The sequence below is a fragment of the Nicrophorus vespilloides genome, unplaced genomic scaffold (assembly GCF_001412225.1).
Source record: "Nicrophorus vespilloides isolate i.1.1-1 unplaced genomic scaffold, Nicve_v1.0, whole genome shotgun sequence".
Classification (NCBI taxonomy): domain Eukaryota; kingdom Metazoa; phylum Arthropoda; class Insecta; order Coleoptera; family Silphidae; genus Nicrophorus; species Nicrophorus vespilloides.
This window is the reverse complement of record NW_017098882.1, coordinates 302,528-320,105: the sequence shown is the minus strand read 5'-3', so window position 1 is coordinate 320,105 and position 17,578 is coordinate 302,528. Positions and strand designations below refer to the sequence as shown.

General features: G+C 30.2%; 3 protein-coding genes across 3 annotated transcripts in view; 2 read left to right on the top strand and 1 right to left on the bottom strand.

Annotated features, from left to right (window-relative positions):
• Positions 1-17: 17 nt before the first annotated feature.
• LOC108563415 (ankyrin repeat and SOCS box protein 12-like) lies at positions 18-1,073 on the bottom strand. The gene is made up of 5 exons (XM_017922085.1): positions 980-1,073; positions 732-922; positions 587-679; positions 116-437; positions 18-58 (listed from the first exon to the last, which is right to left on the bottom strand). The coding sequence occupies exons 1-5, from the start codon at positions 1,044-1,046 to the stop codon at positions 18-20; spliced, it is 714 nt and encodes a 237-aa protein (XP_017777574.1). The 5' UTR covers positions 1,047-1,073.
• Positions 1,074-1,595: 522 nt separating this feature from the next.
• On the top strand, positions 1,596-2,986 carry LOC108563421 (probable ribosome production factor 1). Its single transcript, XM_017922091.1, has 4 exons — positions 1,596-1,805; positions 1,865-2,086; positions 2,145-2,563; positions 2,760-2,986. Exons 1-4 carry the CDS (start codon positions 1,614-1,616, stop codon positions 2,935-2,937), a joined length of 1,011 nt encoding a protein of 336 aa, XP_017777580.1. The 5' UTR covers positions 1,596-1,613; the 3' UTR covers positions 2,938-2,986.
• Positions 2,987-3,251: 265 nt separating this feature from the next.
• Positions 3,252-17,578, top strand: part of LOC108563430 (protein spitz-like) — a 97,068-nt gene continuing 82,741 nt past the window's right edge. The window contains exons 1-2 of the mRNA XM_017922102.1: positions 3,252-3,668; positions 13,313-13,362. The gene's annotated coding sequence lies outside the window, so the exon portion shown is untranslated. The remainder of the gene's footprint in view (positions 3,669-13,312; positions 13,363-17,578) is intronic.

Here is a 17,578-nt window from a genome sequence, read left to right as displayed (position 1 = left end):
TTATGAAAACATTTCTTTTACCCTAAAGTTTTGAAAAATTCAGTTGTCTCATAGTGTCCTAGAAAGGGACAATATTTTAATGTTAAGTACTTTCGATAATGTAATTATAATTTACCGGCAGTTTTTGATAGGATATACGGCGACGGGTTCACATTTATATTTGCATTCTTCTTGACAAGCCACTTTGCTAAGGAAGTATGTCCAAATATCGCAGCAACCTGAAGAGCAGTAAAACCATTCATGTTCGTTTCCTCGATATCAGATCCTGCATGGTAAAGGGTATGTATGCAGGATGCATCCTTATGATGCCTATTCTTTATCCTATTATACACAGCCAAATACAATCCCGTCTCTCCTTTTATTGTTTTCGAAGTCACGTCGGCTCCATGTTGCAGCATATACTTTACCAATTGAGTGTTGCCATGAAAACAAGCTCTCTAAAATACATATAATACTTTCAACACTAGTATGATGATCATTTCAAAAGAATACTTGAACATGAATACATGGTTTTAATGTAAAATTGTTGATGTATGATTTGTTGCCTCCATAAACTTAAATATACAATAAATTATTGAAGCCTTACCAAAAATGGAGTAAACTGGTCTGGTCCTATAGGTTTATTAATAGCACATGGATATTTACTTGCCAATTGCAAGGCAGTAAGAGTATCATTCTCCTACAAAAAGTAATAATAATTTAATTTTCTCTAAATAAACCTGAAACATTACATAAGTAGCTTTATTCAAAGCTAGTACTCCATTGTCATAATTCATGTAAAACTTTGCTAATTTAAATGAGCGGTAAATAAATATTAGAATAACACTAACAAAAACTAACAGATAGAAGAAAATTCGCAGATTCCACCATGAAAAATCTAATGTGTCTATGGCCAAATGTTTTGATAAGGCACATAGTATAGCTGCAAACAATAAAAGGATTATTTAAAATGTAAATTTTAGATTGATAATTCTCTAACCATTCTGTTTGCTGCTGAGAATATCAACACTTGAAAACACCTTGTCCATTTTACACTCATTCGACATTTCTACAACTTTTGTTTCATGTGAAACATATAAATCAAATTGTGTTTTGTTTGTTTGGCTTTAATGTTTGGAGTGTTGCATACTACTCATATAACATTCTATTTAACTAATTTTATTAACAAAATTAAAAGTTATTAAATTTTAATAATATTGATACAAATTGTAAAAGAAAATATTTTATGGATTATTCTAAGAATTTATTTTTATTATATTAAGGAGTAAACTTGAAAAATCTTTAATTAAGAATTTAATTATTTAAATATTTTTTCTTCCTTCATCATACCCTGCCACCTGGCGGCTGCGTCTCCTATCATTTATTGCGCCCAATAGACGCCAATCAGAAACTATTTGAAAGGATTTCTTCTTGGACAGGTTTTGTAAGATAATTCGTGCAGGGGTTCCATCTACTCTGATGATCGAAAGGATTTCTTAAAGTCTATAATTAAATTTAAAGAAAAACTAGACAACCAGTCATACTTGATTTCTTGATCTATGGAATGTGTTAGATAAATTGCATAACTTACAATTTAGAGAAGTTCAGTTGAAAATGTTTGGCTATGTCAGTTTATGTTTACTAACCATACGTCCAACATGGTTAAGCACGTGGAAGAAATCGAAATTAAAGAGGAGACGGAGGATGATCTGAAACCCTCTACTGAAGGTGAAGTGTTGATGCCCCAAGAGACTTCGTTTGGTCTCATCAGAAACAAAGTTGTCCGAAATCAGTTTTATAACAAATACAAAAAGGAACAACAGAAGGTTAGGATTTTATAAATTTAAATTTTTTAATTTCTTCTCACTAACTGCCTCTATTTTAGATTAAAAGAGATATCAAGAAGAAGAGAGAGATTGGTGGTGAGAAGAAGACCCCACATACCATTGAATCATTGCGAGTAAAAGATGAGACAACTGTTGGTGATTTGAATGACGAAGACAATGAGATTATTCGTGCTGATTTGGAGCAGGATGAATTTTCAAAATATTATGAAAACAGCTATGTGCCTAAAGTGCTTATAACATATGCAGAAAATCCTGTTAGCGTAAGTTTAAAAAAAAATAACTATGAGATGAAATTATTAAGTTTTATATAATTTACAGAGGACTAGGACTTTTGGTAAAGAGTTGCAAAGGATAATCCCTAACTCAAGAAGATTATTGAGAAACCATTTGGGAATTAAACAATTGGTGAAGGAAGGTATTAAGAAGGAATTCACAGATATTTTGATTATCAATGAAAACAGGAGGCAACCGAATGGTTTGTTAGTCATTCATCTACCAAATGGCCCAACAGCCCACTTTAAATTGTCAAGTCTAAAATTAACAACTGACATGAACAAAGATTATAAAAGGATCAGTTTGTACAGGCCTGAAGTTATTTTGAATAATTTTTCGACTAGACTTGGTTTGGGTATTGGACGCATGCTAGGAGCCCTTTTCCATTATAATCCTGAATTCGTTGGTCGCAGAGCTGTAGCCTTCCACAATCAGCGAGATTACATATTCTTTAGACATTATTTGTGAGTATTCATTTTTTTTTAATATCATTAAACAATTATTAATTAAACTTCATATTTGTCAACTTACGATATTGCCGTGATAGAAAATAGATATATTCATCATTTTCTGATAGTCATTATAAATTAATTCAATTGTCTATTTTTATCAATGTTTATTCTGATTTATAAATTAATATGACTTAATTTTATGTTTTAGGTATGAGTTTGATAAAGATGGAAAGAGATCGAAACTGTTTGAAACAGGGCCAAGGTTCACTCTGAAACTAAGGTCATTGCAGAAAGGTACATTCGATAGTAAATATGGTCAGTACGAGTGGATCATCGAGGGCCGAAGACACGACTTGGAGAGCAACAGAAGACGTTTCCATTTGTAAACATTTGAAAGAAAAACTAATAAAGATTTTAATAATGTTAAGGTTTAAATTAAAGCATACTTTTCTATTGATACGGTCGCATTGACTACGAGACGGAAATGTATGAACTTATTTCCGGTTTTGGGTAAACAAGTTTCACGTTTGATCGATGGAACTTTTGGTATGGCTATGCCGTTACGTGTGGAATGCAATTGATTAGGTCCACAATTAATGCGTGTGTGTGTGTGTGTCTTCAACGAGCGGAACAATTATTTCGGGATGAAGAGGAATTCTCTTCCGCAGATTAGGGCCGTGATCCGACAGGTGGCAACACCGGTGTCAATTTTTGAAATAAACCAACATGGCGTACGCGAGTGGCGAAGAATTCGGTGGTTCTTCTGTCAAGTGTCTTTTTTTTACGTTTTTAAAATCTACTAAATTAATTAGTAATTGTTTTAATCGAAAGTGATCCTCTTAGGTGCGCGCCGTCCCCGGTCTGTGTCTGGTGTCCGATCATGTGAATGTCCTTCATTTCACAACGACGAAACCCCGAAAAAAAAGTTATACAGGTATAAAACATACACACACATCCAACCAGAGAGAGAAGATTTTATGCAATCCGCTTTACGCTAAACAAAAAAGTTTTCCAAAGCCGACAGGATTGGGAAGGATAAGTTAAGGGAAGGAAGAAGACCACAGAAGAAGAACAGCCGCCCTCGCGACATTCCACACACGGAAAATCACGTTTTCCGGTAAGTTCTCCGCCGTTTCTTACCGGGATGGGAGAACGATGAAATTAAAAAAAAAACTACTGTTCTTTTTATACACGGTCTGTTTCTCTTCCTCTCGCACATCCCGACACATGTAAACTTTCTGAACTGTTGTTGTGTCTATCGTGCACTATGCGTGCTCCCAGCGATACCGGTTGGCTATTAACTCCAGTCAAATCTAATTGCATCGAAATTACTTAATCACGGAGATAATCCAGTGGCGTGCGACGCGGTTTACGCATGATTTACTTAAGAAAAGTAATACAAAGGATCTAAGTGGGAGAAATTCCTATTGGCATTCCAGTTGCATTCAAAGAGTACGATTTCTGTATAAGACCTTGATCACAAAATTGTTGTTGTGAACGCATTTTCTAATTCATTAATGGACAAAAACCTTTTTTATTTTCAATTATTCACAAGAAATAAGTCTAATCTCGCTATATTCGAATTTTATATTATTATATAAAACATATAATTTCTTTTATACTGTGACACGACTACACAGAAATACTGTGATAACTTGAATATACGTCTGTGATACTTTGAAGTTACGGATATAAGACTTAAGTCAAATGGTTTAAATCATAGGATTGTTAACATTCAAGAATACTAGTAGTGGTATATTTGAAACTAAACTTCTTAGATATTTCTCTAGTAACTGATTTCAATTTTATATCTTTTCAAACAGTTTGAATCAGTTCAAACCATTAACTTGACATTTTAAATGTTCTTGATAATACGTTGAGTTTTAACTTTTTTACTGTAATTTTTATGTCATGCTAAATCTTCAGCGTCATACTCCACCTTATGATTTTTTTTTACTAAATATAAAAGGAATATTATACACTACTTGATAATAATAAAAAAGAGAAGTCACAGGTTAGAAATATAAATCAATCAATATAAATATATTTCAAATGTTTAAGTAATTAGCTATTAATAAACTAAATTTATTGTATAACAACACAGAAAGGGCAATTGATCGCATTATTTCCTCCCCAATTAGCTATTATAATTTATTATGCAATAAAATATTTCTTTTGTATAATTGAATATTCTTTCCTAATCTATGATATACATATATTCCCAAAAGTATAATTTTCGTTTTTTTTATTCATACTTTTATTACGTTTACTATTTTATTTTATATAATAACTGTACTGAATACCTCTAAAGCAACAAATATTATATAAATAAACTACCGGTTATTTCATGATTCATCGACTTTATAAACTTCAATGTTAACACATAAAATCAAAATATATTAATGTTTTATGCAATCATCTTGTACAATTTCCTGATATACATTCGTAAATATTTTAATTTATTATATTATATAATAATAATAGGTCGTTGGATATAAAGTGTACAAAATATTTTAGTTTCCTTGTTTTAACTATGTGAAATATAACCGGATTCGCGAGGAATTTCTCTGAGCGAGAACTCTTTTCTTCCCATCACACGCATTGGGTCTATTTTGTTCCGGATCTCGAAGCATTTATTATTCGTACACAGATTTCAATTCTGCATATTATATAAGCTAAACATAACTAAAATATTACGGATTTTTAGAATAATAATGTATATTATATATTTATTTAATAATTTTTATTTGCCTGCAAGTCCTCGTTATAAAATATTAACTTAATATTTATATAGAAGTCTTTGTGTTGATAATTATTTAATTTAGTTAAATGTAATAATTAACACTGTAATTCTACCATAGTTGTTTATTTGGAATTTCTCTTGTATAATAATGTTATATGTTTTTAAACTTAATTGATTCTAATAGTTGGTTAGTTTGTACGTGTTTCTATAGTATATTCTTTTGATCTTACCCTATACTGCATTGATCATCCATGCAACTGAATATATAATCCGTTTTACATTTCCAGTTCATTGAAAATGATGAAGCATTTGTGTATTCCCTCTTTTAACCAATATTTCCACTATTTCACTTCATTTATTTGGGTTTTTTGTATTTTTGAAACAAAAATGCATTTGGAAAAACTGTATTCTATCAAATAGTATAACGTAGAATAATTGAATTATATTTTTTTTTATCTTCAGTAAGAATTCCTTCTTTATCCTCCTATGTTTTATTCTTCCAATCTTGGTCTGTTGTTCATTACAGCGTATTATCATGTGGTAATCACACCTTTACTAATTAATTCCTATCTAAAGTATTTTTATCAGGAAGTAAGACTTATATGAGGAAAGGTCGTTGTGGATGCATATCGTGATTATAAAAACGTGTTAAAGTGTTGCTGATCTGTTTTTATATGTCTATGAATATTAAATTTAAAAAAATATAGTAGACTAGAATATTTATATATAATGTGTAATGGTGTATTTTTCTACTATGAATAAATACAAATATGGTGTTAATTAATCACAATAGTTAATTTATTACAACGATTTTGTTTTCATCAATGAATAAAACTAGTATTTAAATCATATAACTGTTTGTAGCATTGCTTATATTAGTATTAAGCAAGGTAATAGATTTGATTAATTACTTAATATGCAGAAGGTGGAATCTATTCTATATTCTATGATTATAAAAAAAAACAAGATTAATGGGGGTTATACAGTGACATAAACGTGATCATATAAAGTTAATCGAATTAGTGTGTTTTGTAGGCAAGGGTGCTCATGTACGAACAAAAAAGGTGGCGGGGTGCAACGAATCGGGTTCGAAAAGAAAAAGGGGTTTGATTCCATCTTTTTGTGGGATCCAGTTGGCCTTAACCCTTAAGTGGTTAATATAAAGTAAATAAAGCCGATGCAGGGACAGTGCACCATATATAAGGGATCAAATATAGATGTGAGGTATATATATATACATGTTTGCGTTACACCATTGTACTATATATATACACATGTATATGGGGGTCAAACTGTTCGCATGATCGCTCAGCTTTGTTTAATTCATGGGAATGCTCGCCGCAATCACCTGAATATTATATCTCTTTCTCTCTCACGCATGGGACCTATGCGGTCGGAGCCATGGTCCCACGCAAAAAGGAGAGGAGAGTCTTCTTTTCAATTCACCGTGGATACAAAACCCAGATAGGTATACATACTCACACTTGAAGTGAAGTGACACCGAAATATAAACATTAAGAGGTTAATTGGATCGCATTGTATGATCATCTCAATTTAATGCGTAGATCAAAGAGCGTTGAAAGATTTTTGTAATTCACATGCTTCGGTGTTATTCATTAAATTAACGAACCGAGAATTGTATAAAAGATAGTATTTATATATTTGAGAAAGCAAAGAATATATTATGAATGATGTATGTGAGGGGATCCCAAACTGTACAACGCGCAAAAGCAACGCGCTTTTGACCATGTAATTTAAATACAGATCCACAACTAACACAGTTCACTAATTGATAATTATTATTCAAACTTTTAAAAATGTTTAAATACAATTTTCGACTGAGAATACAGAATATTTGTTACCAAATTATAATAAAAAAAAAGTTAATTAAGTAATGATTACTAAGGACTCGAAAATATGATGTGTTGAAATTATAGTGTTATATAAACTCATTATAATATTTTTATGTCGTGCAATTTTATTTACAATCTGTTTATCAATGTGAACATTGTGTAAATTTAAGATCGCGGTTGACATTAAATGGATAATCTTTCCCGTTGGATAGTTACCATTATGATGATTAGATTTTACTTTGTTGGTTGGCTGTCGTCTTGTAGGTTAATTCCACTATTTCCATTGACTGTGAATCTGCTGCTATTCTTAACACTGTCATTTTTCATCGACTTGGCTGAAGGTCCATATGCTGAACCTCATTCATTTCACTGTCCATCTGTGATGAACGATGGCCCTATTGCTGCAAGCACCAAGAAGGCTCACAAAGGGCATGGCTTGACCAGGATTTGAACCGGCGCCCACGAAATCGTGGTTAGGGCGACTTAACCATTCGGCTATTAGTCGCCCTAAACTATAGATTATGAAATCGCTTTTCTTGTAAACTTCGATTACATAACATAATTAGTACAATCATATTACGTAATTAAGTTACCTAATCATGTTTATATATTATATTTATAATATTGTGATAAACTCTGTATTCATTATATTACAATTTTATGAAGTTAATATGTTCAATATTAGATAATTTATAATAAAATTAAAAAAATGTACTATAAATATGAAACTATTTATAAGAGTTGAAGAAAATGAATTATACTTAATATTTACTTGATTTAAACGAGTTGTGTGTTTTGTATATTTTAATGCATGTATTGTGCATTTTGTAGCATTTAATATGTGTGCTTTTAGAGTTAGTAGTGAGCGTTAATAATAATAGAACACGCACATGAAACTTTTAACTGGAACGTTCGATAATTACATATGCGATATAGCAGCATTGAATGCATTGAATAATTTATTGCAAACCCACTCGAATCTCAAAAATACCCATTGTTTTACACAACTACACACAAATATATGTTTTTTACAAAACCAAATATATTCATTATACAATATAATTTGTTTTTGTTATTTTTTTTTCATGAATACATTTATATTAAAGATCAATAATCATATACAATAAAGACCTATGTTTAATTGTATTTTGCAATTATTCAAAATTAATGTTTACCTCTGTATGTTATATATAGCGTCATGAATACAGAAATACAATGATAGAAATTAATTATTTTTCGGAAACTTTTTATTAGTTTTATATTTATAGTTGTTGTTTGTGAATCGAATTGTTCGAGAATCGAGAATCGAAGGTCCACTAAAGTCAGTACAATTTGAAAAATATGATAATGTTTTATTGCAATTATTGGAAATGATACTTTCTAACAAATGCAGTTACTAATGTTTCAATATTTTTGTATGATAACGAAGTCTAATTCGATGCATAAAACGCACCCTAATTTACATATGAGTATCAGCAAATCAGTGTTTCTCAGACTTTTTGGCCCCCTTTTGTACTTAAAATAATTAAAGGACCCCCCGAAGAATAGGTATCTGTAGAAAAACATCCCGTCTCGTATGACTGGGATATTAGCGAACCGTTTACCAGTACTATGCGAGGTTTTGCAGTACTTAGTACGCTTGTCATACATCTGATTTTTTTACATTATTTTTATTAGAATCATAATAAAATTTCCTAAACTTAATATTTAATAATTAAACGTTAATATGCAATATTTCAATTACAATTTTGTATGGAATACTTTAGTCTGGATGTGGATAGAAATATTTTCAAATGGGGGTGCGAGCGGCTCTCTTTGAATAATGTGCTAGGCCACATCGCGTTATTAATCAATTTTAAAAAGTGGTGGCGGCGGCTCCCGTCCTCTATAATTCATTGTGGAAAGCCAAACGAATGTCACACAGGCACGTAATATTCGTTTCCATCAATAATATACTACATAATGCGACATCGGCGATGGCACATAGAAAGCAAGTTGTACCAGGAATGCCATCAATGAGATAAGAAACGGAGAGGTTTCACGAGGGGGTGCAGCGGAGGGTTACTTTCAACCCTCCCCCGAATCCTCCGGCATCTTTAACACGTCATTTCTTCTTGAATTCATATGAAATATAATCTACAATATTACATTATAAATTCTGTTTATAAGGTATTTTTAATGAATAAAATAATTAATATTTATATGTCTATCATTCATCATCACGTAAGAAAAAAAATAAAACAAAAATTAAACAAAATCGTTCTACTAAAAGCAGGGCCGTGTCTAATAAGTGCCAGGCCCGATTGATTCGGGGTCCCTTAAACTTTAAATAAAAAAATCAATTAACAGCAAAAATTTACATATTTCTATGTAGATTTTAAATATATATTTAAAACAAATTCCAAAATTCAATTATAAAAATCAAAAGTCATAAGGTAGACAAATTTCTACATTAAAAAAAAAACCTGTAAAAATATAAAAACAATGAATATAACTGAATCTTATTAAATATAAACCTATAAAGATATATTACATGTTCCGAAGTTTTTGTTCTGAAAAATATAGATAGTTTTTATAAGTTTTAAACCTATCTCCAGAAGCAATGCTCACTGGAATTGTTAAATATATTCGAAGGGCAATAGATAAGTTTGGAAATGCCGTAGCTCTGTTCTTTTCATATAAAAATTGAAACATTTTAAATGTATAGTGGAAATAGTTTGATGAAAGAATACATTTTAAAACATCCATTTCTTCGACATATTACCGTCTAAGTCTGTCTCGTTCACAATATCAATAGATGTATCATTAATATTAAAATCTGTCAGAGCAATTTTTAAATGTGCTGATTTGTTGTGAGGCGCAATCGGCTCAAATCCGGCCCTGACTAAAAGATATTTATTAAGTACCAAAATAATGCAGGTGGTGATCAGTATGTGCGCCCTAATATTATAATATTTTAATGACTGTTTATATCTGGAATATTTATGTTTATTTATGCGTTTTGAAAGTTTTTAATTAGTCCGGATTTAAACTGTCTGAGACTTTAGCGAACCGGTTACCAGGACTATGCTAGGTATTTCTGTAGTACTTACTACGCTTATTATACATCTGTTTTTTATTAACATCATCTTCCTCACTTAATTATTAATAATTTTGTATACAATAATTAAACTCTCTTTTACTTATAATATTATGTAACAAATAACAATGTTAACGGATATATGCAAATAAAATACCGGATGTTAATTAATTGAATTACAATATGTAATATATAGATTGGCGTTAAGTTTTCACCAACATATTAACATGTATATATATCCTAATTTTTTATGCGAACAATGTATTTTTTTTTATAGAAATCTACTGCATAAAAAGAAAACAGTACGAATAAATGTGTCAAGGCAAATGTAACTATTTTTAAAAAAATAGTATAAATAATATAATAATGCTCACTATAACATATATTATTGTATTATCTGTTTTATCTTTATATAAAATCAGTTGTTGGCAATAAAACCATAAAAGTGCATTTAATTATTTTTTAACAATGACGATTGACCAATTCTTCGAGTGCAGTTCTCAACACTACAAGTGGTATTTAAACTGTTGGGAAAGAATTAATAACGCATAATATATCAATTTAACAAAGAACTTAATATTGACAAAATACCATGATACAACAAAATTATCACAGTTACATTATTATTCTCTTTATTCTATATTTGTTGCGCTATCAAGATTCATCTCATCACATACCAACCAAATTAAAGGATAATTCCTATTTCCTGTATATTTTATAGAAAATTACCAGAGTTAAGAAGCCATTCCATTGGAATATTAATGAAATTAGTTTTTGATAAAAAATGATAGAATTGAATTAACTATATTCAATTCTATAGGTAATTTTAAGCTATTATATTAGTTAAGTATATTTTTTTGATAGTATTTGTTTAAATTAAATAACTTATTATTCATTTATAATAAAATAATGTAATTACTAGACTAATATAAGTAATTAGTATAGTAATAGATAATTGATTTTCATCGATTCTTGTAATTGTTCGATGGATTTGCATGGGAATTAGTTAAGGTAAATCGATTGGTTTACCTCACCGCATGCGGCGTGTAAATGAATAATAAATCGGTACGCGAAATGCAATAAGTCTTCTTTTTATAAAATAATTAATAATGACCTCACGCTCATCGTGCTTGTATATCTTCACAAAAATGCATGAATTTTTAATGCACCATTGATTGAATGCGACTTTCAATTATGCGTTATTAATGATTAAGGAAGTAATCAAATGCAATCATTATTTTTGAACGTAATTTAATTAAGACTCAACTATGGAATGTATGTTTAATACACAAAAAACGTTGATTTTTATTAGAAACTCTTGTTTTTGTTTCAATTATTTTGAATATAACAAATATTTAGGTATTTACTACTAGTTTCCTGTTACTTCTTATGTTATGTAACAATAAACCATCTATTCTGATCAGTATATATTTGGCATGATTTTCTAATTAACCTCAAGTTTAGTAGATCTCAATCCTCTCTGCTATGATAATGACTACAACAAATGCATAATTATGTTATTAGTTATAATTTCTCAAAGTGTTACATAAACTTTGCTTTGATCATCATAAATATTGAAATTAAGATTGGATTTCATTTTGCGCGTGTATAAATGAACATTAATTAATGACTAGACATAATTTATGTCACTGGGACGTTCATATTACTGATCTGAAACTAACGACCAACGTTGGGAAATATTTGTTTTTCGGTCTCCCTTTGACTTTTTCCAATTTAACTGTTCGTAATCAACGCATTTATTTCTTGTCCTTTGTCGCTTCTCCCCATCTCCTTCTGTTCCATCGAATTGCTCCGCTTCTTCTCTTCTCCAGATATCGATTATTCGCGTCATTGATTGCGAAGGTGATTTGAAAAAAAGTGTCGGCCCGGTGCTTTGTGGTTTCATGGATCGAAACCTCCTTTGATCGTTTTATTTCTTCGCTCTATATGTATTCAAAAAAAAACAACACCTCCCTGAAATTATCTTGAAAATACACATCTGCTCAATGCGTCATCGATTGCTGAGAAACTCATCGATAAATATACTTGATTTGAGACAAAATTTGATTGATTTGAATTAGTTGATATTAAGTCTAACGAATTATATACAGTGGATCGTCGCTTAATGAGCATAATCCGTTCCAGAATTTCTGGATTTTTACTCGTATAATGAAAAGCGATAGTGAAACAATTTTCCTCATAGAAACTAATGTAAAATACGATAATGCGTTCCATGCCGGAAAAAAAGTATAGCTTGGTCTCGCTTTTTAATGATTTTACTTTTCATATCTATTTTTATTCTTTAGATTTTTATTCGGAGACATGCAAATGTTTTAAATTTTGCAAAAAAAATCTCAAATAACATGTCCAAAAACAAGTTTGGAAATATAATGGTTGGACACAATACATTTTTGTTTTGCTTTTCTTCTCCTCGTCACTTGTTAAGCGAGTCATTTTTACAATAAATTTTGCTCTTTAAGCGAGGTTCCACTGTACTTCCAATTAAATACCGACATCTATTTTCAATAATTTCTGATAAATAAAATTACAGCAATAACTCGCATATTGCGGTTACGATCAGTATGTGAATCAGTATGGTTTGAAAATTTTGAAATATAATACATTTTAATTGACAAAATACAAATAAATTCCAAAAAAAATAGAACATAATTATATAAATAAATGATCGTTTTTTTTTTCATTATACAAGTTTTTTTTGTACAGTTAATTTTTATGCGGTTTTAAAGTCCTCGATAAGTTCGTGATAATTCCACCTCCTCATTAAGATCAGGTGGAATATTTAAAAACTAATCTATATGTGCTCTGGCCAATAAATAATATTAATTTTATTTCTTATTGACTTTAAAGTATATAAATAAACAATGTTCTTAGAGAATATATTATATTATTATATGAGAATTTATTGTTAGATGTGTTACTTCTGATAGTAAATCTTTTTGGAATTATATGTCGCACGCGACAGTCTCACTAATTGTCATCATTATCAGCTCCAATTGTTTTCTTTATACCACTGTTATTTCTCTAATTATTTACTATTTATTTCTTAATTTCATCTTATATTCTAGGACAAGCTGCTGCCACAGACATGGAAACGATATCCTCACACTGTCACGAGGTAAGTGCCTATTTTTTTTAACTTTTCCGCGAAAACTTTATAAACTATAACGAATAATGCATTTTATTACATGACTCTGATTCTTCACTAGATTTTGTCTCTCTTTATTTCTTTTTTGACATACAATAGACCATAGTCGGGGAGACAGGGACATATAACAAAAATAACGACAAATCCCAAAAAATCGGAACATCTGATCATCCTATAGTAATTTGACTACTAAATTAGAGTTTTAACTTAGTGATTCCTTCTATGTTTGATATAATTTTAATAATACAGTGGAACCTCGCTTAACGAGCACCTAGCACAACGAGTATTTCTCTTAACGAACAAAATAAATTGTAAGAAAAATTACTAAAAAATGGATCGCATTAACGTATATTACATTAGTTTATATGGGGAAAATTGTGGTTAAGCGAGGTTAGACTGTATTTTATTTATTTGTAACGATTGAACATGTTTGAAAATAGAAGCACAATTATTTATATTTCAATGGCAATATTTAACTTAAATAGTTAGTTTTGTTTGATAATAGCATCTTCTATTTTTATTAAATACATTAATACACTCATCATCCCATAAGCTGAGTCATTTGATAAACTATTGTTTATACTATGTTTGTTAAAATATCTATTAACCAATGTAAACGTTGTATTTGTAATCCACTGAATATAAACCTAACTAAATATACATACATCTAATAGAAAGAAACCAGTGTGCAGAAATGAAAATAAATTATAATTCAGTAATATAAACAGTACTTAAATAGTTGTAATTTATTTATTGTAAAGATATAATAATGTGTGTTTCTTAATTATTTACTAAAAAGTTTAGGAGAATATTGATGATAATCTAATAAATATAATATTTTAAACTAGATATGCTTCATTCACTTTTTTACTTATATATAACAAATTAAGAAATTTCATTATCTAATTTACAAATTAAATAAAATATAAAAAAAATACAATATCTAGTTGACTAAAGTATAACGACGCGCGATTCATCATATTAGTTTGTAGTTGTAAAAAATAGAAAAATACCAATCAGAGTATTTTATCAGTTTCTCGCTTTGAAACAAGGTGATAGCTGTTATTTCGCGACCCATTGCAAATTTGACTCGACACAATATTGGACCCATAGGTTAGTATGTATTTAAACCAGAGAGTCCGAATCTGGAATGATAAACATTTACTGGGAACATAAACCGGAACGAAATTAATTACGGTTCGACTCTCTGATTTAAACTAATGAAAATTTTATTTTGTTAAAACATAAAATAAAATTTCCTTAAAATCATCCAGCTTTTTGACTACTATATATATTATCTAGTTAGTTCATAAACCAAGTTTACACTTTAACCGTAATGTATACACTTTTCATTCAAATCTTATGCAAATCATGCATTTAAATATTGCGTTAGGACATATGTAACCCACGTTTCCTCAAGTAACGTCGCTTAAATGGACAGTTCATGTTTTATATTTAAGAACAAGTGGGCTTGATTTTATATGAAAGTCCCGATCAACAATTGATAATATCGATTTTCGACAATATTCAATAATACATTTACATAATATTTGTGAAATAATGAGTTTTGTTTTTGAATTAATTTATTTTTTATTCCGGCTATGTTGATGAAAAATTCACATCATGTTTCAAAAATATCTTAATACAATTTTAGAAGAAATTATGTTTTGCAACTGTTATTCAAAGGTTTTAGTTCAATATAACATGACGTTTTTGGCATTATAGACCAGCGGACGCCAACCTTTTTGACCTCACGGACCACTAAACTCAATATATTGAATCTTGAGGATCACTATAATCAAAATTTGCAATCCCGCTAAACACTACAATTTTTTTCCATAAAAATAAGATTCTAAATATGAAATCTTACATACATTTTTTTACATTGGGTATTTTATAAACATGCTATTTAATAAGGCAATAATTGTAAAAAAAATAGAATTATTAATACTGTGCTGTAATCATCAAAACATTTTTAGAATCTATTATGCATTTTGAGTTGAAATGTCTTTAACGACATCTTCAACGATCATTTCCTTCGTATGTGTGAATTAGATTTAATTATCGTATTTCCTTTCTATTTAGTGTGTACGGTAAGTGTGGGTGTTGTGTTTTTTTAGTTGTTGTTGTTGTGGTATGTCCCGTGTGAATGTTGCTGGCACGTGACCGTCGGGCGTCTTGGCGGCGGATATCCTCGCGGGCTGCGCGGACTCTTGAATGTAAATGAGCCACGGAAATCGGAGTGAGAAGTGAACACAAGTTGGATGAAGATGGGCCCGGCCCACCGCGACCATCACTACTACCACCACCATCATCATCTTCGTCGTTATCATCGTCACATGGTCGACCATCTCTCGTCTCAGCCATACCACTACTTCCTCTCACATTACCATCATCATCTTGAAGCTCTTCGTGGTGTGCGTGCGGCGTGTGTGAGCGTGGCTGAGTCATGCGGCCGTCTGCCTTGTCTGCACCCATCGCCATCGGACGTCCTCCTCGGCGATATTTCGCGATCGCGCGCCAACATCCCAAATGATTCATTCTCGATCGTGAAACTCTCACCTCGCGACAGGAATTCGTAAAAAGCGATTCCCCTACACATACAACACACACCCATACGCACACACCATTTCCATTCATTTCATTCACATCGATACGCCGACTCTTGAGCTTAACCAGTGCGTACAAAACTTGAACTCTTCCTTTGAATTAGATTGAAATAGAAACTAGTTCAATTTCCTAGCATTATGAATACTACACATTTTAATATGATGATTTTTATTGTAATGCAATTTACGCATTAAATATAAAGTATTTTTAAATATAAACAATCTGGCATAACTACATCATTATATCACATCATTAATTTTATGTTTCTTACCTAAAGCATTCAGATTATCTTTAAATTTAAAGATCTAATTGTATTGACAGGCTTCATTGCTTACTTCTACACAATTAAATACTTGTATGTTCACGTAAATTTAGCAATGCAACATTTATTTTACGTTGAAAATATTTGTATGTTTGTGATAATTTATATTCATTTTATATCAACAAATTTAAACCCATTTTAGTGCAGATGTTCCAGACATAAACTAGTTCATACATACATGTTTGAACTTGTTCCGCGACCCGTTGATCCCCAGTATGTCATTCCCATACGTGATTATTATATTTGAATATTTTGTGGTTTGGAAATTATATTTTCACATCCACATGCTGCTCATAATTTATTACGCATTCACACTGATATAAAATAAGCTTCATTTGAAATAATTGAAAATTTAATTAATGTAAAAGCAAATACTAATAATATTGGCAAATTATTTTCTTTGTCTGATTCGCCTACTAGTAGTATTTTTTTATAAAGTTGTAACTTTTACTCATATAATTATATTACAATTATGATAACTTATTGATGTAAATTTAATTATTGTTTGCTTATGTTCAATCAATTTTATTTCTATATGTATGTAAATTTGAAGGTCAAATAAATATAGTTTTTGATTTACCTGTTTACAGTGAAAGTAAGTGAATGTTCGATCATTTCATTCCTAATTAGTTCTTATAATTCAATTTTTGTATTTGCGAATTTAAAACTATAAATTTTAAATAATCATGGGATTGAGAAATTATTTGTAATTATACAAATACTGAATGTATTTATAATATATTTTTTATTAAATTTCTTCTTAAGAAATTTGTAATTGATGACCAAATTTAGTAATATTTCAGCGTAAAGCAATAAAGTAACGGACGTTATATTACATTGTATTTAAATAATTTTATTTGCAGAACATTAATGTATTTGTAAATTAAATTACTGTAAGATTTGCACTGTACAACGTCACAGTTTTTGCCCGTGGATCATTTAATTTCTCAATTTATAAATAGAGCAATATAAAACTCGTCGATCAATTAGTCACGTTCTAAAATTACGCCAATAAATCCTGCAGCAAAATGGCCATAGCAGTTATTTTGATATTGATTGAACGTATTTTCAACTATTTAAATCCCGTACGTAACTATTAGCTATTGGAGTGTATCTTCGGATGGGTTAAAATTACGTAAAAGATTTGTTTTGGGAGGTCTCCTCGGTTACAGCGTTTGTCATTTTAATTGAGATTAATCTGTGTCGACTCGCCTTGATTGATTTGATTTTAATAATTTCCCGTGTTGCGTGCAT

What these genes read in the sequence shown, in the direction of transcription:
- LOC108563421 (XM_017922091.1), top strand. Translation starts at nt 1,614, where the DNA reads ATGTTTACTAACCATACGTCCAACATGGTTAAGCACGTGGAAGAAATC. An exon ending in ATGCAGAAAATCCTGTTAGC is followed by an intron (nt 2,087 to 2,144) that starts GTAAGTTTAAAA and finishes TATAATTTACAG; the next exon opens with AGGACTAGGACTTTTGGTAA. An exon ending in ATATTCTTTAGACATTATTT is followed by an intron (nt 2,564 to 2,759) that starts GTGAGTATTCAT and finishes TTTATGTTTTAG; the next exon opens with GTATGAGTTTGATAAAGATG.
- LOC108563415 (XM_017922085.1), bottom strand. Translation starts at nt 1,046, where the DNA reads ATGTCGAATGAGTGTAAAATGGACAAGGTGTTTTCAAGTGTTGATATT. An exon ending in ACCAGTTTACTCCATTTTTG is followed by an intron (nt 438 to 586) that starts GTAAGGCTTCAA and finishes TATGTATTTTAG; the next exon opens with AGAGCTTGTTTTCATGGCAA. An exon ending in TATCCTATCAAAAACTGCCG is followed by an intron (nt 59 to 115) that starts GTAAATTATAAT and finishes GTCCCTTTCTAG; the next exon opens with GACACTATGAGACAACTGAA.